Source organism: Conger conger, chromosome 11, assembly GCF_963514075.1.
Source record: "Conger conger chromosome 11, fConCon1.1, whole genome shotgun sequence".
Classification (NCBI taxonomy): domain Eukaryota; kingdom Metazoa; phylum Chordata; class Actinopteri; order Anguilliformes; family Congridae; genus Conger; species Conger conger.
The window spans coordinates 24,011,940-24,034,275 of NC_083770.1; the positions used below are offsets into that span (position 1 = coordinate 24,011,940).

General features: G+C 45.3%; 2 protein-coding genes across 2 annotated transcripts in view; one reads left to right on the forward strand and one right to left on the reverse strand.

The window, feature by feature from the left end:
• iqgap2 (IQ motif containing GTPase activating protein 2) overlaps positions 1-22,336 on the reverse strand; it is a 68,961-nt gene that overhangs the window by 14,790 nt on the left and 31,835 nt on the right. Inside the window, exons 7-29 of the mRNA XM_061259770.1 lie at positions 21,196-21,309; positions 20,689-20,867; positions 19,810-19,897; positions 19,068-19,231; positions 18,640-18,724; positions 17,758-17,921; positions 17,079-17,239; positions 16,377-16,501; positions 15,127-15,290; positions 9,957-10,047; positions 9,106-9,273; positions 8,612-8,754; positions 8,136-8,306; positions 7,345-7,428; positions 7,016-7,087; positions 6,794-6,863; positions 5,954-6,162; positions 4,041-4,193; positions 3,513-3,676; positions 2,837-3,061; positions 1,956-2,096; positions 1,021-1,105; positions 105-337 (exon numbers count right to left, since the gene is read on the reverse strand). Coding sequence (XP_061115754.1) covers positions 105-337; positions 1,021-1,105; positions 1,956-2,096; positions 2,837-3,061; positions 3,513-3,676; positions 4,041-4,193; positions 5,954-6,162; positions 6,794-6,863; positions 7,016-7,087; positions 7,345-7,428; positions 8,136-8,306; positions 8,612-8,754; positions 9,106-9,273; positions 9,957-10,047; positions 15,127-15,290; positions 16,377-16,501; positions 17,079-17,239; positions 17,758-17,921; positions 18,640-18,724; positions 19,068-19,231; positions 19,810-19,897; positions 20,689-20,867; positions 21,196-21,309 — 3,253 coding nt within the window. The remainder of the gene's footprint in view (positions 1-104; positions 338-1,020; positions 1,106-1,955; positions 2,097-2,836; positions 3,062-3,512; positions 3,677-4,040; positions 4,194-5,953; positions 6,163-6,793; positions 6,864-7,015; positions 7,088-7,344; positions 7,429-8,135; positions 8,307-8,611; positions 8,755-9,105; positions 9,274-9,956; positions 10,048-15,126; positions 15,291-16,376; positions 16,502-17,078; positions 17,240-17,757; positions 17,922-18,639; positions 18,725-19,067; positions 19,232-19,809; positions 19,898-20,688; positions 20,868-21,195; positions 21,310-22,336) is intronic.
• f2rl2 (coagulation factor II (thrombin) receptor-like 2) lies at positions 11,645-16,057 on the forward strand. The gene is made up of 2 exons (XM_061259771.1): positions 11,645-11,826; positions 13,078-16,057. The coding sequence occupies exons 1-2, from the start codon at positions 11,742-11,744 to the stop codon at positions 14,115-14,117; spliced, it is 1,125 nt and encodes a 374-aa protein (XP_061115755.1). The 5' UTR covers positions 11,645-11,741; the 3' UTR covers positions 14,118-16,057.

Below are 22,336 nucleotides of genomic sequence, written 5' to 3' on the forward strand. Positions count from 1 at the left end.
GGTATGTCTGGGAGATGTAGTCTCTCACCTGAATTTCTGGTATGTCTGGGAGATGTACTCTCTCACATGCATTTCTCATAGGTCTGGGACATGTAGTCTCTCACCTGAATTTCTGGTAGGTCTGGGAGATGTAGCTGTTCATGGAGGCCATGTGGTCGGTCTCTCCCTCGAAGAGTTTGTTAGCAGCTGCGTGCTGCAGCACTTTGGCCACTGATCCCAGGTTCCTGCGCTGGTCCGAGTGCAGCTGCCCCCCCGCAGTCATGTCGATGATGTCAAACCCGTCTGGAGCCACAATGGCAGGGTTCATGTAACGGTAGTACAGCAGGTTTCCCACAATCTGCAGTTAAACAAGGAAACTGTTACTTACCCCAACATAAATACATACACACAAACACACGCACACATACTCATCAAAGACTGAACTCAAAGATGATCAAGATCATGAAATGCATGAATCCACATAAAAGAGCCAGTCATGCGTATGTCACCTTATAAAGAGCATTTCATCAGACTAAATATTATGGTCGGGTCACAACAGCTATGATTCCTAATGATATGTGTAAGTGTTGCATAAAATGTTCAATAAGAGTTCATAAATGTAAAATAACAATGTCCAGAGAGACACAGGACTGACAACTCTCAGTGCAATTCCCACGCCCCTATTTCTGTCTTGTTTGTTTTTGGGGAGTCATACGCTCCAAGCACGAGGTGGGGGGGGGTGGGCGGGGGGTTTGGTATTTGTTGGACTGAATGGTATGATAACGAGGGAGGAGGGGGGGGGCACAAGCCTAAAACCAGGAGCATGTTTTTGGAGAGAAGGGAAGAGAAGGACCACACAGCAGGAGGTGACAGTGCTACACACGTTTTTTCCCCAACCTGGGTTTTCTTCTGGGTTACTGCTGCTTACTCCCCCCCCCCGGAATCAGGCCGGCTAAAGACCCCCCAGGAAGGCTAATAAATCTTCCTCCTGCAGTCAGTAATATTCTGTGTGACTAATGGCCGATGCGATGATGCCAGTACCTTCAGGAGCTCGTCCTCAGTGGCGTCGGGGAATTTCTCATGCAGTGAGTTCTTCAGAACTTTGGCTATGTATCTCATGCCATAGCTACATGCAAACAGACACAGTTTGATGAGGTGAAGTCACAGTACATGACCGAGCAGGCACACACAGAACAGGGTGGTTTTCAGGACACACTCCACACCACAGGAAACACCAGTATGCTGTACAGTATGGAACAGAGGAAGCAGGTGAAAACATTCAGCATTCTGTGTCTGAAATCTGACACACAGCACCCTCTGCTGGACAGCAGCTGCACACATGCTATTATGGAGCGGTGTCCATGAGGTCGATGTAGCAGGGCTTTTACTGCCAATTTATAATTTGTATTAGGAAATATGTAATGTCTCCTGGTGGAACTGCTTGGCAGTCATCAGTAAAGAGGCAGGTGTTTTACAGATTTCAAATGCTTTATATGAAAGTTTATAAAACTGTTCAGTTACCCGGAACATCCTGGCATACCAAACATCAGAATGTTGCACGATAAAAAAGGCTTATCAGTTTACTGGACTGTCCAAGACAACCTTTCTCACACACCCTGCACAATTATGGATTTCTCTCCTCTACTGAGGCAGCAGCGACCTGCACAACCCTGTGCAAAATAAGCCCAATCATGACATACAACGACACAAGTCAAAGGTCAGCGCTGTCTTGTCATGCAGTTAGTCATTAGGCTTATCCTAGTGGGGAGAGAACTTCTACAGTATGTGCTGTCATGTGGCAGTTTCACACTGTCAGAATTAAAAAGATGACAACAGTCAAATGCCTCACAATTATGAGATCATTACAACTTAATGTGTGATGAAGCGTTTTTCCTGCACTGTATTGCTATTCTCCTATTCTTTATGTAAAAAGATGAATCCTTGTTTGTGATGCGTTTTTCCTGGGCAGGACTTACGGGATGTTGTCCAGCGAGGACACAATGGAGCCCAAGAGCTTATCGGTGGTCATACGCAAGTTCTGACTGGAGGTCTCCAGCCGGGCCCGCACCTCCTCGTGGGTCACAGCCTGCTCAGGGGTGACCTCGTACGGGAGCTTACTGAAACCACACAAACACAGCGCTAACAAAACACTATGATAACCGGCGCGCACAAAACACCATGATAACCGGCGCTTACAAAACATCATGATAAACAGCGCTAACAAAACTCCATGATAAACAGTGCTAACAAAACACCATGATAAACAGCTCTCACAAAGGCAGGAAGACGACAGGGTCTTGAAAGACTGCTTCACATGACCAGATGTGAGTTCACCATAAGTACAATAAAGAATGCCAAGAGAAAAAGGATTTGTTTGGTAACATATGAATGCCAATGAATCCTTGAAACTATCATATTTAACTGCCGGTATGTACTGAATATGCTTAGGGAATCATCAATTACCATAGCTTATACATACTTAACAAATTCAAGAATAACAATGTATTACATTGCATTTTATTTATCAGACACTTTTTTTCCAAAGCGGCGTACATAGCAAACCTTTTTTTAGACACATGTAAACTCCTTTACAGTGATTTAACACTGAAAATATTGCTGTATAAATCCCTTGTTATCTTTATTTCTATACTACAATATGAAAACAGGAGTTTGGATATGATCATGCTTAAATTTTTTTACATTTTCAGGAAAAAAAAAAACTTTCCTCAAATAAACAGACTAAATAAATGCTCAAAATAAATAAACTACTCAGTTCACAGTGAGACTGAAGAAAAACCGCCATCATTGTACTGAAACACCACTCCGTGGTGTCTAACCCCGTGTCCCCAGCCCTTACCTGGCTTCCCCAGTGGCAGACTCCAGCTGGTTGACCCAGGCCTTGTACACGTCCACAGGGCTGGTGTTGATGCCCAGGCTCTTGTCCTGGATGATGTCCCTGACCACCGGGGCCAGGAGCTGCCTGAGTGCGTTCTGACCGCGCGCTCCCCGGTTAAAGCTCACCACCATCTTAATGACCGTGGGGTTCCCCGTCACAATGTCCTGGAGCTGGTCCACCTTTGATCTGCAGCAGCCAGGAGAGAGCCATTTCTCACAAGAACCGAAAATAGCGCATTTATACCTAACTGAGCATCCGGTAATGCGCAGGTACTGTAACTACACCCGCCCAACCCCCCAGCCCTGAAAAACACCCACTTAATCTCTCCTCCCACTCATCCCAACCCTGAGAGACCTACTTAACACACTGCAGAAAATGTCTGTTTTTAATCTTGATAAAACAAGATCACATTTAGTAGAAAATTTGCTTGTTTTACGTTATTGTTTGCTTGACAAGTGAAATTCCTATGCCTTTGGAAAATCTTGCATTAGTCAAAACTGTCTTATCTCATTGGCAATATTTTTGCCTTATTTAGCAAAAAAGTAAAAGAAATTAGATTTTCAGTCTCAATATAAGCACTGAAATACTTGCTGAGCCTGACTCCCTTCCCACCCCACCCCACCAGAGAGAGACCCACTGTATCTCCTCCTCCAGGGCCGTCTTGAAGAGCTTGAGCAGCAGGTACTCCTCCCTCTGGTTGGAGGCGTAGTTGTACAGGGTGAAGATCACCGTGTCCATGAACTTGGTGGACTTGTTTTGGGGCATCTGGAAGATCAGCTTGGCCAGGTACGAGGGGTTGGTCTGTGCACAGAAGAGTCAGAAACCAACAGCTAAAACAATACATCCAATACATAACACACACCGTCAGCATTATAAAGGGAAACGCTTTGAGGCTGACTCATTACATTACATTACATTATTGGCATTTGACAGATGCTCTTATCCAGAGCGACGTACAGTTGATTAGACTAAGCAGGAGACAATCCTCCCCTGGAGCAATGCAGGGTTAAGGGCCTTGCTCAAGGGCCCAACGGCTGTGTGGATCTTATTGTGGCTACACCGGGATTAGAACCACCGACCTTGTGTGTCCCAGTCATTTACCTTAACCCCTACACTACAGGCCATCCATAAACAGAAGTAGTTATACAGTGTCGGTGAGACTCACCTGGAGCAGGTAGAAGAAGTGCTGGTAGGCCTCCAGCTTGCGTCTCTTGCCCTTGCTCAGTCCCTTGATGCCCTGTCTGTCCCCCATGGCCAGGTCATCCTTGTTTACTTTACTCTTCTTGTTCTTCAGTTTCTTACTGTGAGACACCACGTCCTGTTATAAAGGGTTACAGCGGTCAGAGAACCCTGAGGACAACTGTAAAACCCCACACTAACCCAACGACGGAATTTAGCGAGGGCTGAAGGTATCAGCGTGCTCGTCCTTCTGGTGTTGCTGAAAGAATACTAATAGGGTTAAAAATTAGTGGCCCCTATGCAGACAGTCTAGATCAGCCAATAAACAAACCACGATACAAAGGCAGTAGTACCACTCTGCCTTCCGCTCTTTACTGGTCCGGGCTGACCGAGAATCTCCACAATAGGGCCAATAGATTCACCTTCGTTTATCTGACTCCATTTTAGAATAATAATTTAGATTAGTTATCCACATTAGTGGATGTCGTATTTATAATTTTGACTTGATCACTATAGGAATCCTGTACTGAGATTTCCGAACAGTCCTCTGCTGGTACCACCGCATGTCACATCGCGCGTAATGTGCACGTCTCACGAACTGACTAGCTATCTGCAGTCATCAGAGGTCGCAGGAATAGCTACTCTTGGGTATATCTGTTTATAGCCTAGGGACCCAAGCAGACCAACCTAGCTACGGCTGTGCTCGACATGAATGAACTACCATGCGGAGGCGAGGGATTTACCAACATAGGTCTACGGGTGCTATACGCCGTGATACATTAAGTGGAAATATTCATCCTCCCTAGACCAGTTCGAGAGGGTAAACCACACATTCCCTGTATAACTTTGAGTGTCAGTAAGCGAAACCAAACAGATCAAGTTTTAACAATTTATTTTACCAGGCAGGTTACATACACATAATTACATTCTAGTTCCAAATCAAAAAACATCACAACGGAAACCAAATTACGGAGTCTTAAAAGTCATACCTGGTAATAAAAGCTACATACGGGAGTCTGGCTACAGACACCCTGTACGTAGAAATTACGTGCATGGAGTGCACGGGAGGCTAATTGCATTCTCCCAGATTGCTTAGTTTGCTGTCCTTAAATCCAAAATCTGGCCTTTGATGTTAACCCTAAAAATGGGTCACCCATCTGTAATTTGGAGCCACGCCTCCCCAGGAAGCGCAGGGGGGTTGAGGCACATGGCTTTCACTGGGGCAGAGCTCCACACAGCTTCTCCTGGTTGGTTATGATGTACAGGGTTTGCTGTTGCAGAAATAAAACCATTGCACCAGTCGCACTGAAACAATCAGAATAATACCAAACATGAATATTATCTAAACTGACTTTGTCATGAAACATCCAATGCTGTACACATCATTTAGTGACTGAGTAAAAGAGGGAGAGAGCAATAAAGGGGGGTTCAGGAGAAGGTCAGGGCCTAACAGGCCGTGCCCTCTGAAACCTTCTGAAACCTTCCCATGCCGTAAAGGATGGCCTGAGTCTTCCCCCACAGGCTCCTGCCCGTATGGGTGCGGAGATAGTGGGGGTTAATGATGCATGCTCCTAAATTACTTTACAGCCACATATTCCACAATACCAGAGGAAGCCAGCAAGCTGACCAGCCCTGAGTGATAATGCCAGATTTCCAGCCTTACACAACGCACCCGTCACTGCGCAACTGTTCCTATGCAGCTGTCACTATGCAACCATCACTATGCAACCATGCTCATACTGTACAACTCCCGGAAAGAAGCCTGAGATTTGTACAAAGACATTTGTACCCACACATGCACAAACACACACAGGCATGCATGCATGCACGCACACACACAAACACGCACACACGCACATGTACACGCAAACATGCACACACACACACACACATACCTACCTGCAGTGTGATCCTGTTCTTGACCAGCAGGCCGATCTTGATGTCCATCAGGTTGAGGTCTCTCTCCAGCTGCTGGTTGGAGCGGATGCGGGTCACCACCTCCTCCCGGAGCGCAGTCAGCTCCTGCTCCTCCTGCAGGTCCAGCCTGCTCTGCTCCAGGAGATGCACAAACTTCCGCACCACCGCCAGGGGGGGGTCCTGCGCCCCAGCTGGGGGGAGAGAGGCGGGTCAGCCTGCTGAAGCCTTGCTGGTACTGCTTTACTGCACTTAGCGAGGGCCCCCTACAGGACTACGGCAGTGTGCTGGTTTCTGCTCTATGACTGAATGACCTCACTCTGTCCCAGTGACCACAGGGGTATCTCATTCCCAGGTTGATACTGGAGCTTTGACACTCGGGCACGTTAATGTAAATCCCACCTGGCAGAAGCAGGAGTGAACACAGCAATTCAACGAGAAAAATACCACAGATTAAACACTATTAAACACCACCAAACGCCATGAAACACAGCCATTGGGCTGCTGCAGGTCTCTCTTCCAGGAACAGGGGAACATGGAGTAAACAGTGAATGAGTTACATTATACATTACACCAGCAGCATAAAGTACATACTGTGCAAAACAAACAACAGTTATAGAAAGACATATTTGTGATGCGTTTTTTGGCGTGTTCTAGAAGGGCTTGCTGTGCATTCGTGGGGATGCAGATGTCCAGCTCCAGGTTCAGACATGTTCATCTGTAGCCAGCCGTGAATAACGCAGCATCTCAATGGCCCTCGGGAAGCTGACGTTGCTAAAGGGCGAATTTCCCGTCACTGTGAATTAACCAGGAAGCCTCACTCACTCAGAGTCCTGTAGTCTTCTCTCGCCTTATTCGCCTTCAGAAACGCCTGTATTTTCACAATCTCCTTCTCCTGACCACCAAAAAAGAGGAGAAATAAAATTGATGTGTGTTTCTTCAAAAGCTCCGGTTTGCATTTGACCGACATGTTTGTCCATGGTTCTGAAGACCAAAATGGAATGTGTAACTTTCTTTTTGCAAGAATTAAGGCTAAGCACCACTTACATGCTCTTTGAAATACTGAAGCCTTCCGGAATATCTGTGTCTCAGTCTCCACATTTTCACCCATGACTGTATCTGCAAGTCAAGAGGTCAAAGGTCTTAATGCACACTTCGGGCTAAGTTAACGTATCATAAAAAAAACAGAATTTCAAACGGACTTAGACAGCAGATACCGCAGAAAGAGCCAAATTTATGTCTTAAGAGGAAATATGATCAATAAGATATGATAAATCATCAATGAGACTTTTCAAAATGAGGACAATAAAATTTAATTGTTGTACTATGAAAAAAAATGTTGTTGTCTGTATACAGTAGGCCAATTTTATGCTTACCTTGACGACAGCAGCTACGTTATTTTGGAGCACGCTCAGTCTGTTCTTGTAGGCCTTTCTCTGTTTATAGCCCTTCCAGGAAGCCTGCAGAAGCACAGAAGATTCCGGAGCGGTTAACCACAACCTGATGCTGTTTATTTGCATTATCTTCAAAAACATCTACAGTGGCACATGTTTTAAAAGCTCATAAATAACGAGCTGAGAATGACATGTTATGTCAAATATTTAGAGATAATTTGTTATTGCGTCAAAAGTTCTGTTCACATGAAAAGTTAGAACATTTTTCCATCATGAGAACAACAGTATTGCTTGACTTTATACACAACCATTCCATTCCATGATCTACTACGTCGGGAAAGCGAGGATGAAGTAACATGCATTCACAACAGCAATTTTTGAATCCAGCAACTTTATTTGATTTATTTCTCATTTTTCCCCAATTCCAATTGCAATCCCATGTCAGTTGCGGAAACTGCTACAACCCCGTCCCCCGGTAGCCAGGAAGAGATTGACGCGCCTTCTTCAAGCAGCATCATTTCAATGCCTCCCAGCCGAGTCTCTCCCACCACCGTTGGAGCGGCAAGCTAATCATGCCACTCCCTCGCCATACTCAGCTGCGGTTATATAGTGCCAAGCGGTCAAAAAACAGTCAAGAATTTCCCACAAGAATGGATGGATGGATAGATGGATACATGTATTGATGGATAGATGGAGAGATGGATCTTTTCACAGGCCCATGGATAGTCGTTGGGTGACGTGACAGACTCTTGGGGAAACCGGGGCATTCTCACCTGCAGTCTGATGACAGAGGGCTCTTGCTGCCGCAGGTACTGCAGTCTCTGGGCATGCGCCCGCCTCACCAGGTACCCTCGCACCTGAGCCTGGAGCAGCACAACGAGCGGCTCGTTCGCCCGCCACAGCTGCTCACGGTTATACTCCGCCGTCACGCTTCCCACAATGCCCTGCGGCGGTCACACACAGTACAGGATGACATGCACTGCACATACTCTAAATACAGTACATTTATTATATACAGTATACACATGCAATTAAGATACTCTAGTCTACACACTCTACATAAAGTGTATTTATTATATACAGTATATTTTTACACTACACATACTCTATGCAATGGACATACAATACACACTCCCTTATACCGTATGAACTTCACGATGTGTAAATTCAATGACAGCTGAGAGACAGCCCATTCTGGCAGCTCAGACATTCAGCTCTGTAACGACCCAGTGGGGGGGACGTGCAGTACCTGGATTAGCTCTTTGCTCAGCTGAGAGCTGCAGTGCACAAAGCCCTCTGGCTCCAGCCAGCCCCCCTCCCTGGTCTCTAAGTTGTAGAAGAAGTCATACTTTTCTCTGATGCAGTGTTTCACCCACACACTGTCACTGGAGCCTACATCCGGAGACAGAGAAAATAACAGCCATAAACAGTGGGAGGATGAATGGCTATTTGCTGTATGAATGTTGACTGGAAACTGTTTCTATGTACATTAGTTATTTAGCTGACTTATAGTTGATTAGACAAATCAGGGGCCAATCCACCCCAGAGCAATGTGGGGGTAAGGGCTTTCCCCCAAGGCCCAAAAGCTGCAATGATCTTATTGACAAGGACCTGAGGCTTTAACCACCAACCTTCCAGGTCCCACTTAAGTACCTTAATTCAAACTCAGTAGAGTGTGAAACAGAGCCATAATGGCGCCGGTAGGGGGATGACTATAGCAGTAAGAGCTGTGTCTGGCAGTACCTTCAGTAGTGTTGAGGATCTGCTGCTGGGACAGGTGTAACAGGTAGGTCTCTGCGCATTCGGGGAGCACCCCTCTCAGAGAGATGCTGGGGGACTGCAGGGCCTGCAGGGTGGCCTGAGCATCCCCCTTCGACACCGCTGTGTTAATGTCCGCCACCGCTCCAGCCACTGAGGAAACAAACAGGAAGTTAACACCACCGCTCCAGCCACTGGGGAAACAAACAGGATGTTAACTCCACCAACCAGCCACTGGGTAAACAAACAAAAAGTTAACTCCACTGCAACACAAACAGGAAGTTACCTCCACTACACTGACCACTGTAACACAGGAAGTTAACTCCACCTTAACTGCAGAATTATAAGAGTCATTAATACTATAACATGGTTGGGGACACAGCACAGGTCCATAGTCCAAAGTCCAGAGACACTTCTTCACACACACTGCACTAAGGCACTACGTCAGGCCGGAAGGGTGTTGTGTGTGTAAAGAGTTATCTATCCACCTCAAATCTCACCTTTCCTTGGGAGTGTGCTAGGGCCAATGTTCAGTGGCCATTTTTACAGCACTGCAGACAGTAAAGTAGTGATACTCTTGAGTAGTACAGATTACTATGAGAGGGTGAGTGGGTGAGAGGTTGAGTGAGTTGGACTTAAGGTCATTCTGTAACTGTGGGCTCAGAGACAGAGAGGAGCAGCATTATTTTTCATGATGCTTTGGCTGCGCATTATGATAACCGAACAAGCATAAAGAGATTTGTATTCATGGTGAATAGCTGCACTCAGAGCACACAGTGTAGCATGTGTTGCGTAGACACTCGAGCCAATACGGGTGTAGCTCTCCAGCAGCTTACGGTTGAAAGCCTCTTCTTCGTTGGTGTTGGCGGTGTGGACCGCATCTTGGATCTGATCTAGCCACAGCACTGCGCCCACATCACCCGACTTCTGCAGAACACATCGTCATCGATACACAACACATCAGAGAACCCGTCACCCCGGAAACAGAACACATCAGAGAACATTACTGCGAACTCAGATTGAAGACCTTTTAAAACCTCTTATCAAACCAGATTTAAAGCTTTAGTCCCTATTGAAAAGAAAATGACCCACCCTGAGGTGCACACTAAAACTGATATTATCAGTATGACTGAATCTTTATCAAGTACCAAAGTATTTCAAGTATTGAAAAATATGTCCTTACTGGACATGATTTTTCAGAACAAGAAAATTGCTATCTACTTAAACGAGACGATTTTACAACACAAATTCCTCCATTTAAAAAAGTGTGTGTTTAAAAATCATTTTAAAGGTAAAAATTGACATTCTGTTGTTGATAAAATGTTGCCAATAGAAGTATGCTCCCTTCTGTGTCAGTATTGCAGCAAGTAATTGAATTTCTTTTATAAACAGAGGAAGATCTACAAAGAATTACTACTCAGTTAGAGTAGTAATTCTCCTTCTTCACATTTATAACTAAGAGTATTACACAGTAACTTTACTTTGTAGTTTTTGTATGCTTAATCATACACTGCTATTTTGATTTGAATCAAGCAGAAAAAGCACTTTAATCAATGCCCAAAACATGTTCTCATGTTCGCATTTGGGTTAATAAGGCATTTGGGTACAACAGTAAGGATCCCTTTGATAAAAAAAGGTTTGTTTAGTCTACACATCTCTTATCACATGAAACATATCAAAACAGTTTGGGAAAGCGATTCCCTTGAGAGATGGAAGTATTTCCCTTGTAGTAACGAAACACAAAAAACGTCTCATCTGCCCAAGCCACACTTCCTTCCTCCGCGACATGACGACCAAACTCATGATTCTCTTCTTTAGGAGATAGAAGCTCAAAATAGTACACAATGAACGTTTATTTTTAAAATCAAACCATGGCATAAACATTTCCACAGTTAGTTTATTCAGCCTGTTCCAGCTGATCAATTGGAATATGAACTTTGGCCCAGGATCATAGAGAACATTTCTCACATTTATCTCAGCACATTCAGTATGGCTGTGTTTTCTCACATTTATCTCCGCACATTCAGTATGGCTGTGTTTTCTCACATTTATCTCCGCACATTCAGTATGGCTGTGTTTTCTCACATTTGGATAAAACATTTGGATGAATAACAAATTATTATTTATTATTTCTCTCTGTGTTTTCTCATATTGATGTGTTTTCTCATGTTCCGTTTGTGTAGCCTGGGCTCTCAATACTGTAGCCATAAAAGGTTATTATTATTCTCCAGGAAGGGGAAAAACACATTATGACATGCAGAGGGAACTTAACTAAGTGTAAAAACGAGACGAACGAAAACTCCCGACTACAGAGACAACGAGCAGCCGAGATCTGAATGAAACACACAGCACCCTGTAAATAGGAAAAGGAGTGTAACACCAGAGCAAGTTGAAGTCTCCACTTACAGAAATAACTCTGGCCCTGACAGGATCCACTGCGTCACGTCCATAAACACCCACCCACATACACACACCCGGCTGCGTTATTGCGCTTTCCTCACAGACATGTGACTTCTCAACCAGACAACACAATAAACCTCCACCCTGAGCTATAGCCGTACGACATCGTGACAACATTAACAACTGCCGTTCTCATCGCACATCGCTCTCCGTAAGCTGGAATGTGCGTGGAAGAAACCATGCGAAAAGTCCTGCTATTGGTGTTGATTTCTCTAATGCTCCTGGGCGTACCACTCCCAGCAGAAGGTAAAGTAACATTTTTGCTACTTTAAATTTTGTCTGTAAAATTTCAGTCAGTTTCACATCTTGTAAAACTGAAAGAAGACTGGCAGTAAGAAATGTACAGACTACTTATTATAATTATTCTGTCGATTATATTCCTATAATTTATTGTTAATATCAAAATGTATCATTAGCAGAATTTTTAACCAGAATGGTGTCAAGCCTTTCTCTCCTTTTGGTAAATAATTAACCCAACAGGAATGTTAATAGAAACCAGAGCGCAGTGTCACCCTGCAAGCTTCTTTTATTTTTTATGTGTGCTCTCTCTTACCGCTGGGTCGAGCGCAGAATGTTAAAAAGTTTTTTTGTTTTGTTAGAAGCCACGCTGAATGAAGGTCATGCATTTTAAATACAGCTGAAAATCATCAAGTGTTTAAGTCAGCTAAAATTAAGTTAATCCTCTTATTATTATTATTTTATTTTCACAGGCTTTCACTGGCTTAACTAAATGATTAAACACTTTAAAACTGAAAAAGGAACCCAGACAAGAACCGTAACAACCGTAACAGTACTCAGAGATTAAAGCAGCCAGCACAAGGATACTCTCCTGTTGTGTACTAAAGAAAAAAACTTAGTAAGAGGTTAGGAGAATAATGTTAATATGAAAAGACCTCAGGAGAATTACAGAGCTTTTGGGGATTACGGGAATGTATTTGAGGAATCAGGACGAAGCAGCTTAGAGAGGCATTCTCTCTGGTCAGTGGAGCGAATGTTGGAACGAGCGAAAAACTTCCAAACTGCCTGCCACAGAATATGTGGATAAAGGGAAATACTCAACTGGGTGTGACATTTATTTCTGAGCAATTCAATTCTTTGTAGTTTATGTATTACTTTCTTTCTACTGAAGACTTCTGCTAAATCATATGAAATAATATTTAACTGTCAGAAATGAAATAATTGCCAACATGTACATTTATGATGGAATTGTCTAATAAACAGCACTCTCTTGAAGCCAATGTGTGTACAAACATCTGTACAGAAAACGTGTGTGACAGATGTCTAAATAGCCACGCTCATCAAACCTACCACTTCTTTGCACTTTCCAGTTTACAGTGCATATTCTCTCATGGTCATCTTAATTTAGTAATCCTGCCAGGTTTTCAGTCTAGTCTTCAGAGCTAGGACTGTGGTCCCATTAGAAATTGTGAGGAATTTGGTGCACTGGACTTCGATCATACGTTTATAAAATATAGTTTTTCTCTTTGTGTTCAACAGGACAGAAGCCCACAAAAGGAAAAAGAAATGCCTCAGATACCCTTAATCCCAGAACCTTCAAAGGGAGGAGGACTGAGCCGAACTCTACGGAGCTGAATCTGACCGCTCTCCTGCCGGGGCTGGAGGTGACGGAGCACGTGACCGAATTCACGCGTGGGGTCATCAGCACACACCTGATCCCCGCGGCCTACATCATCGCCATCATCATCGGGATCCCCGCCAACGGCATCATCCTGTGGACCGTGAGTGCCAAAACCAAGGCCTTCTCCACGGCCGTCCTGTACTGCAGCCTGGCGGTGTCGGACCTGCTCTTCCTCCTCACCCTCGTCTTCAAGGTGCACTACCACCTCAACGGCAACGACTGGGTGTTCGGGGAGGCCGCCTGCCGTGTGGTGACCGCCTGTTTCTACGGCAACGCATACTGCTCCATCCACACGCTGATGTGCATCGCGATCAAGCGCTACATGGCCATTGTGCACCCCTTCACCTATAAGAGCCTTCCCAAGCACCCCTGCACCATCTGCTGCAGCCTGGCAGTGTGGGCCATCTTCATCATCGCCATGGTGCCCGAGCTGCTGATTAAACAGACCTACTCCCTCCTCCAGCCGAAGGTCACAACCTGCCACGATGTCCTCCCCCTGGACAACCCATCACACTCCTTCCTGATCAACTACAAGATGGCGCTGACGTTTCTGGGGTTCGCCCCGGCCTTTCTGGTCACCGTGTTCACCTACGGCTCGATCCTCCGCGAGCTAGGCAGGTCGGACTCGGATTGGCTGCACTACATCAAGGCCAGCACCCTGGTGTTGGTCATTTTCAGCGTCTGCTTCATGCCGAGCAGCGTCATCCACTTCGCTCACTACGTTCAGCTCTACAGCAGTGGTCAGGACCACTTCTACATGTACTACAGCCTGGCCGTCTGTCTCTGCGGCCTACACAGCTGTCTGGACCCCTTCCTGTTTGCTCTCATGTCCAAGACCACCAGGTCAAAGAGGACCTTCATGAGCTACAGGGGGAAACATATCAGCATTTCCACGTGAATTTTAAACTTTCTGCAAGACAACTGCTGGACAGTGTCTCACAGGAAGGCCAGTACAAAATGACAAAATGGCAGACATTGGTTGCCACTGGAAACAATGAAAGGTGGTTCTCTACGAGCTCAGGGACTTCATTGGAACACACTTTGACCTTGCTGTTACAATGCACATATTACAAGACTTAGCATCATTTTTACTGTGAAAAACTACCTTTTCCACAACGCACCATAGTGCAGAGTCATCGAGGGGTCACTGGTACTTTCATGTTGGAACAAAAACGTCTGAAATTCCAGTCTTGTAGCAACACACTCTCAGTTCAATTGTGATATGTAGCCTTGTAATAATTTATGTCTGCCACAAAACTATGGAGGTATGTGTATATACAGAGTAAACGACTGTTACTTCATCCATATATTCTGTTCTTTCTGTGATCAGATCAAGCTGTGAGCTATGGGTGGAGTTTCTCCTAGAACATATTTATGTGGCATTAGCGATATATCAATATGAATACACTGGGGAATATAAAGAGCTTGTGTCTAAATCTATTCCACATGGCCCAGCCAGTTTTCAATGTGCCATATAATGAGAGAAAGATTTATTTACCCTGGATAAGATATCAGGTTGTGCTGTGTGGCAGCTAAAATGTGTACTGTATGTGAAAACGTAAATGGTAAATGGTTGGCATTTATTTAGCGCCTTTATCCAAAGCGCTGTACAATTGATGCTTCTCATTCACCCATTCATACACACACTCACACACCAACGGCGATTGGCTGCCGTGCAAGGCGCCGATCAGCTCGTCAGGAGCATTTGGGGGTTAGGTGTCTTGCTCAGGGACACTTCGACACAGCCCGGGCGGGGGATTGAACCGGCAACCCTCCGACTGCCAGATGACTGCTCTTACTGCCTGAGCCATGTCGCCCCGTGATCAGATAGCTGGTTTGGCACTAATAACACAAGACTAGCAATGAACGGGAGGGTGTTTATATCAGATTCATTCCTGGGGCCTCACCTCACAGATGAGTGCTTTGGCGTGCTGCAGCACGTCGTGGTAGTGTTTGGCTGTGCGGGGACACACTCCCTGTAGTTTCGCCGTGGGCAGCAGCAGCGCACACAGAGTCTTCTCTGGGTCTCCTGTGCTGAGCGCCTCGTTGATCTCCGCTATCGCCAGGATTCCTGAGGACAAACATTCAGCCGCTAAAGCTAATTGACCACCTTAATACATATGAGCCGCTAAAGCTAAATCAACACCTTAAACATCTCACTGTTTAAAAACAGGCTATGTCTATCAAAGAAGGTTTAGGCCTTTAACTCTTTTCTATTTGGTGACCTTTTCTTGTTCTAAAAATAAGTCAATTTCATAAGAAACAGCAGAGAATGCTTGTGCAGGGTTTATATTGGGAAAGTTTTCCGCTTGCTGTGAATCTGTATGAAAGTGTAATAAAGCACATGGAGTGTATTCTGCTCTAAAAGGCATATATAACTGTGATTAGATGATAATCAGGCATGCAATCTCACCATCAATCTCAAGTGACTCTGACATACCGAACCAGAAGGTCACAGTGTTATTTTTTCTGTAGTGCCATAGCACAGCCCATGACTGTCTGTTAGGGGTGAACTATTTATAACAAAAATATTAATATTGTAATATGGTTGTGTGTAGCAGATTGAGATTAATTTCCTCCATTTAGCCAACATTCAAATTTATTCAGAATGAGTGCCAAAGAACTGATGTGTCTCAAAGGAAAGTGTCTGAAGACCATGATGCTAAGGATATGCTAACCCTATCAATTTATTCAGGCAATAATGAGTCAAAATTTGGGCAACAGAACTTAGGCAACATATTAGGCGTTGGTAAAGCCTATGACAAAGAAACATGTAAATAAGAACTGAATTTTGTTTTGTCCGTAAAGTTTAATAAAATAAGGTTTATTTGGAAATTATTTGGTCTCGTTTTCCTTCTGTGTCCAAAGTAGTGCAGCTGATTACCTATTCCATGTTTAACTTTATCACTGTGTGTGATTAGTGTAAATAGTCAAAGTCTTCACACAAGCAATCTGCTACAGATACTGCAATAGCAGTAACATTTAGTAATAATATAACAATAATATCACAATGTGGTTAGTTTATCCATATAATGCAGTATGTCTGTTTAAGTGATCTGCAGTGTCTGTGTAGTGTTTACGAAGGCATTATGCAGTGCCTACGACAGGTCTATGTAGCTTGTCTGAAGTGTGTTCACAGGGACACTGTCACACGTACTCTCATGCTCCTCGTGGACCTGTGTGTTTACAGAGTCGATGCACTTCTGCACGTCGTTCCAGGTGAGGAACTCGTGTCCCTGGGAGAGGGCCTCGGCCTTCTGGGTAATCAGTGCGTCTGCGTACCTGAAGAGAGAATGCTAACTGTGTCAACGTCACAAACACCCTGAGGAGAGAACAGGTCACACATCTGACATCACACTGAAGCAGGCTAATGCCGTCTACGCCACTAAAACCCCAAAATCCCTGCTCTAAATATTTTGTTGTTCCATTTTACAAATTCAGCCAGTATTTAAGAGCTCAAATATCAAAGTTTTAGAAAAAAATATTTAATAAATATTAAATAAAACATACAACTATTTATTTAAGTATTTAAGGCTGGTATAGTGAGAACATCGCTGTACAAGCGCCCTCTGCTGGGGAAACTGGCTGTTGCAGGGCCTGCAGTGTCCTGGCCTAACAAAATGTTAAACGTCACAAAACAAACATGACTGTCTTGAAACGTTCAAATGTTAGGAATATATCTCTCCCTTTAGTAAGGTTTTCAGTGATTACCTAATGATCAGTAATCTGTAGAAACACGGTGTACTCTCATCAAACACTAAAGCCCTCATGCAGGTCTAAAGCTCTCAGTCAAAAGTACAGTCGAGTTCACACAGACTGAAGCGGTCATCCTTACTGAATCGAGTCCCACCCCCCTCACCTCTGCAGGTTGTCCTGCTCCATGCTGCTGAAGCCCAGGGGGGAGTCGCTCAGCTGCTCCATCACGCCCTGCGAGTCTCTGGTGTCCAGCACCTCGTTCAGCACCGCCACCGCCGACAGCATCTCCACGGCAACCGACAGCTGCTCGTACCCCAGGTACACCTGCATGCCAGCGTACAGTTAGAGCCGTCGCTAATCCAGCTAACAATGCCGTCCTAACCAGTGAACAGTTAGTGCCGTTGCCAAACCAGCTAACGATGCTGTCGCTAAATCAGCTAACAATGCCGTCCTTAACCAGTGAACAGTTAGTGCCATCGCTAAACCAGCGAACAGTTAGTGCAGTCGCTAAATCAGCTAACAATGTCGTCCTTAACCAGTGCAGTTAGTGCTGTTGCTAATCCGGCTAACAATGCCATCCTTAACCAGTGAACAGTTAGTGCCATCGCTAAACCAGCTAACAATGCCATCGCTAAACCTGCAAACAGTTAGTGTCATCGCTAAATCAGCAAACAGTTAGTGCCATCCCTAAATCGGCAAACAGTTAGTGCCGTCGCTAAACCAGCGAACAATTAGTGCCGTCGCTAAATCAGCGAACAATTAGTGCCGTCAGCAAACCTGTAGCAGTAGCTGTTAGTGAGCCTGTGTAGTGTGTCGCAACAGCCGTTAGCGGGAGGACTCACCCCGGTGCTCTGGGCCTGCAGGCTGTAGAGCTCGGGCTGGTACAGGTTAGCGGCAGTTTGGTACACGATGGGCAGTTGGGCCTCGGGGTTCATCAGCTCCTCCACCGTTTCCAATGCATCGCCCCGTCGAACAGCCGCATTTATCGCAGCCACAGCCTCCATCTCTGAGAACGGAAACAGAGTTTAACTTCCACTAGAATCCCCGTCACTCATCCATCAATGCTTAATGTAACCAGGTATGGTGACTTTTAAAATATTCTTCTAGTCTGGAATGGAACAGAAAATGTCCCATGTCGCACACCTATGAGGACGAAGATGACAGAATCGTTCTTCATCGGAATAAAGACAGTATCAAGAACTTTGAATCGAAAAACAGCTTTAGTAAGCTCCAATTGTGTTTGAAAGAAAGTGTAGTGTTTGATTTGCACTTTGTTGTACGTCGCTCTGGATAAGAGCGTCTGCTAAATGCCACGTAATGTAATGTAATGTAGTTCCTGCCAACAAACGCTTTCAACTTCTGTTGGCATCGACAAACAAGAAGCACAATAACACCAATCTGCATTCCCTGTACAAATCATGTCATTTTCAGTCGCGTTTAATTCACTTTCTGAAGCACTACCTCGTATTCTGTTTTTCCCTCGAATAATTAGAAAAATCTGAATAAGAATAAGAATTATCTGAATGCCAGAGGTTATTTGTAAAAAGTAATGTTTCAATGTCCCATGGCATCCTAGAACACGTGTGCAGCGCAGTACACAGTACAGTCATACGTAGTCTGAAAGGGTGTTAGCAGTATTCTTTAGCACTAGCACACACTATTAAATACTAACACTGTATGAAGCAGGGCTGTGGATTGCAGTAAGTTGCGGAATGAGGACATACTTCGTTTCTCTGCCTCTGCAAAGTCGTTGCAGGAGCTCACCACACACTGGATCTCCTCCCTCTGCAGATGCACGGGAGAGCCATCCTGCGTGAGCACAATATTCAAACACATTCAAACAATATTCAAACATATTGAACACACACCCAGACATACTGGACACACACCCAAACACTCCCAAACACACACTGAGCACACACTGAGCACACATCCAAAAACAGACTCAACACACACCCAAAAACACACTGAACACACACACAAGCACACTGAACACCCACCCAAAAACACACTGAAAAACAGCCCCACTATCCTGTGTGAACACACATTCCCAAAAACAGACAATCTGCCAACCTCTCTGAATCAATCAACCCCAGCAAATGATTATTAGCAAATTAGAAGGAGTGGGATTGTGGGACACTGGAGGACTGACCGTAGAGTTTTGCTGGCAGTAGGTGGTGAAGTGGCCCAGGTAGCAGGAGGAGTTGCCCTCCAGCAATCCCAGAAGCCGCAGGGCGGGCAGCTTTAGGGCGGCCAGCAGAGCGACCTCATCCTGGGCACTGATGGCCTGGTTCACCCGCCTGACTGCCTCCTGGGCTGGAGGGGAGGGTGTTCACTCATATTACACAGAACAGTGCTGCGCTGGGCTGTTACACACAGGGACCTGCTTCTGTTATGGTTTCCCAAGAAAACTTTCAGAAATAGGATTTCTGTCTGTGACACCTGCTACTCTGTAAAGCGTCTTTGTGACAGTGAGCAGTGACAAGAGCAGTAAAAAGTGTTATGTTCAAATGAAACTCAATTACATTGATTAAGATGGAGCAGTCTGGAATTCGGCCTGGGCCCTGTGTCACAAAGCAGGATTACTAAATTAGCTGGATAGCAAAATCAAGAACCCTCCCAAATCTGGAACATGGACTGCAGTAAAAAGCGCTGTTCTGGGTTTTACTAAGCTATTGCACTATTCCTGCCTTGTGATACAGGCCCCTGGTCCTTTTCTGATTGTGTCGTTCACAAACAAATCTCATTCTGCAGAGCAATATTCTGGCCTGCCTGAGGGGGGCAGCAGAGCTCAGAGTCAGCAGCTCAAACGCTCCCTCATACAGTTGAACGACCTGACCCGAGTCTCGGGACGGCCAGCTGACAGGGTAATGATTCACCGTGGTGACACTCACTGTTTACCAGATCGATGTTAGTCTGAATTTCCGACTGTGTCAGTAACTCCTCGTACACGTCTCTCTCCTCCGTCGCAACAGAAGAGGGCTATGGAAGAAAATAAACAATCAATCAAGTATTAATTTCACTACAACATACAACACATGCTACTGATTTCAGACACAAAAACATAGTTTTGTGATAAACTGAACTATAAATGAGAAAGAATGGGGAGAAGTGGACTGAGTTGTGTACAGAAACCCTGCGGAGTCCTGGCAGGGCGAACAGCGTCAGCATAATTTCTGTTGATCCACGGGGAAATGCAGCGTGATAGACAGCTACTCCCCACGGGGGCGGTGTAAATGAGGAAGGAGTTTTCCTGTTCCCCTTTTGGCTGACACAGCAGCTCCGGAATGTCAGCCCTTTAGGAACGCGTCAGGAGGGAGTTCTGGAGTGCTTTTGTCGCAGTGCATCTTCACCCATTTCTCTCAGTAAAGAACATCAGCTAATGTAGGTTATACATGAAGGAACACAGCGTTTCACTTAAGCTATCGTTCAACTACCAAAAAACTAATTTGGAGCGCTCCTTTTCATACATAAAGCACAAGCTTTCACTATATACCACGGTACTTCAGATTCCTCAGTCTACGCATTACCACACTGTGGCCTGAGAAATGAGTATTAGCTGCAGTTTCAGGGAGACTGGAACCAAAGGGGTAATGGGGTGGGGGGCTCAGTGTGGGGCTCAGTGTGAGCTCAGTGTGGGGCTCAGTGTGAGCTCAGTGTGGGGCTCAGTTTGGGGCTCAGTGTGGGCTCAGTGTGGGCTCAGTGTGGGCTCAGTGTGGGCTCAGTGTGGGCTCAGTTTTCAGTCATTGGGAGTGAGAGAGGGAAGCTCGTACCTCCCCGGAAGCTTTCTCCGGCTTGCGCCTCTTGGCAAGGCTCAGGCTGAGCTGGTACTCCTGTGCGAGTGTCTCCTCTGTGTGCCGCAGCATGGCGTTGGGGTTGTTCAGTGCCGCCATCGTGACCTCCGCCTGACCCCGCTCTATCGCCTCGTTAATGGCAATCACTGCCGCGTGCACTGCAACAGGGGACAGAGACCAAGACAGACGCTCAGCTGGGGAATGCTTATATCACAGTGGGAACCAGAGTCCCCGAAAACAGAGCTGCTTTTAGGATCCTGCACCTCGAAGACAACCATCAACAGCTGAAAGCAAAGCGTTGACTGAAGAGTTGGCACTATACCATCCACTATCCATTACCATCCACTAAACAAACCTTTTCATAGGTACACATGTGAAGGTCAATGGTGTGCACACATAATCTGTAGGGTTAACAGAAATACAGAATAGGAACCTGAAGATTTATATATGAATAATAATATTTGTGTATTGGAGAGGGTTATTTACAGGCAGCTTCGTCCACAGAGAGCTCATTGGCCAGGATTCCTCCGATCTTGCTGAATGTCGGCATCTGGATCCCATATTTATCCAGCTCCTTCCGCACATTACTGATCTCCTCCTCTGTGTACAGGAAGTACATCACACAAACGAGGAAATACATCACACACACCAGGAAATACATCGCACACATCACAAAATACATCATCACCAATCTGGTAACTTCAAGTAAACTTTCAATGGACACATATTTTCAAAGGTAGCTCACTTTTTCCTACATTAAATCAGTATTCTTATCAATGCTTAGGCATTTAAATGCATTTATATGTTCAGAACAGGAGATCTGTGATCTCTCCAATAAAGGATGAATTTATTTCAGTGGCAGTACAAGGGCAAACACAATAGCTCCACAATGCTCAGCCTATTTCTGTGAATGTTGTTAATTATCTAAATTCAGTCCTCAGAAAACACAATGATGGCAGCAGTTTCAATTAGGCTGAAAAACAGAAGCGTGTAATTACGTGTCATTACACCCTACAGAGAGCCATTAATCACAGTCTCGCACTCCTGAGAAACCACAGCGGAGTGTTTTCAATTACGCAGAGAAACGGCCTGAGGCTCCTGCAAGGCCTGTATCTCCCTCACTAAGCCCACTATCAGCTCCTGCTCACTAAACCCACTATCAGCTCCTGCTCACTAAACCACTATCAGCTCCTGCTCACTAAACCCACCATCAGCTCCTGCTCACTAAACCCACCATCAGCTCCTGCTCACTAAACCCACCATCAGCTCCTGCTCACTAAACCCACGATCAGCTCCTGCTCACTAAACCCACGATCAGCTCCTGCTCACTAAACCCACTATCAGCTCCTGCTCACTAAACCCACCATCAGCTCCTGCTCACTAAACCCACTATCAGCTCCTGCTCACTAAACCCACTATCAGCTCCTGCTCACTAAACCCACTATCAGCTCCTGCTCACTAAACCCACCATCAGCTCCTGCTCACTAAGCCACTATCAGCTCCTGCTCACTAAACCACTATCAGCTCCTGCTCACTAAACCCACTATCAGCTCCTGCTCACTAAACCCACCATCAGCTCCTGCTCACTAAACCCACCATCAGCTCCTGCTCACTAAACCCACCATCA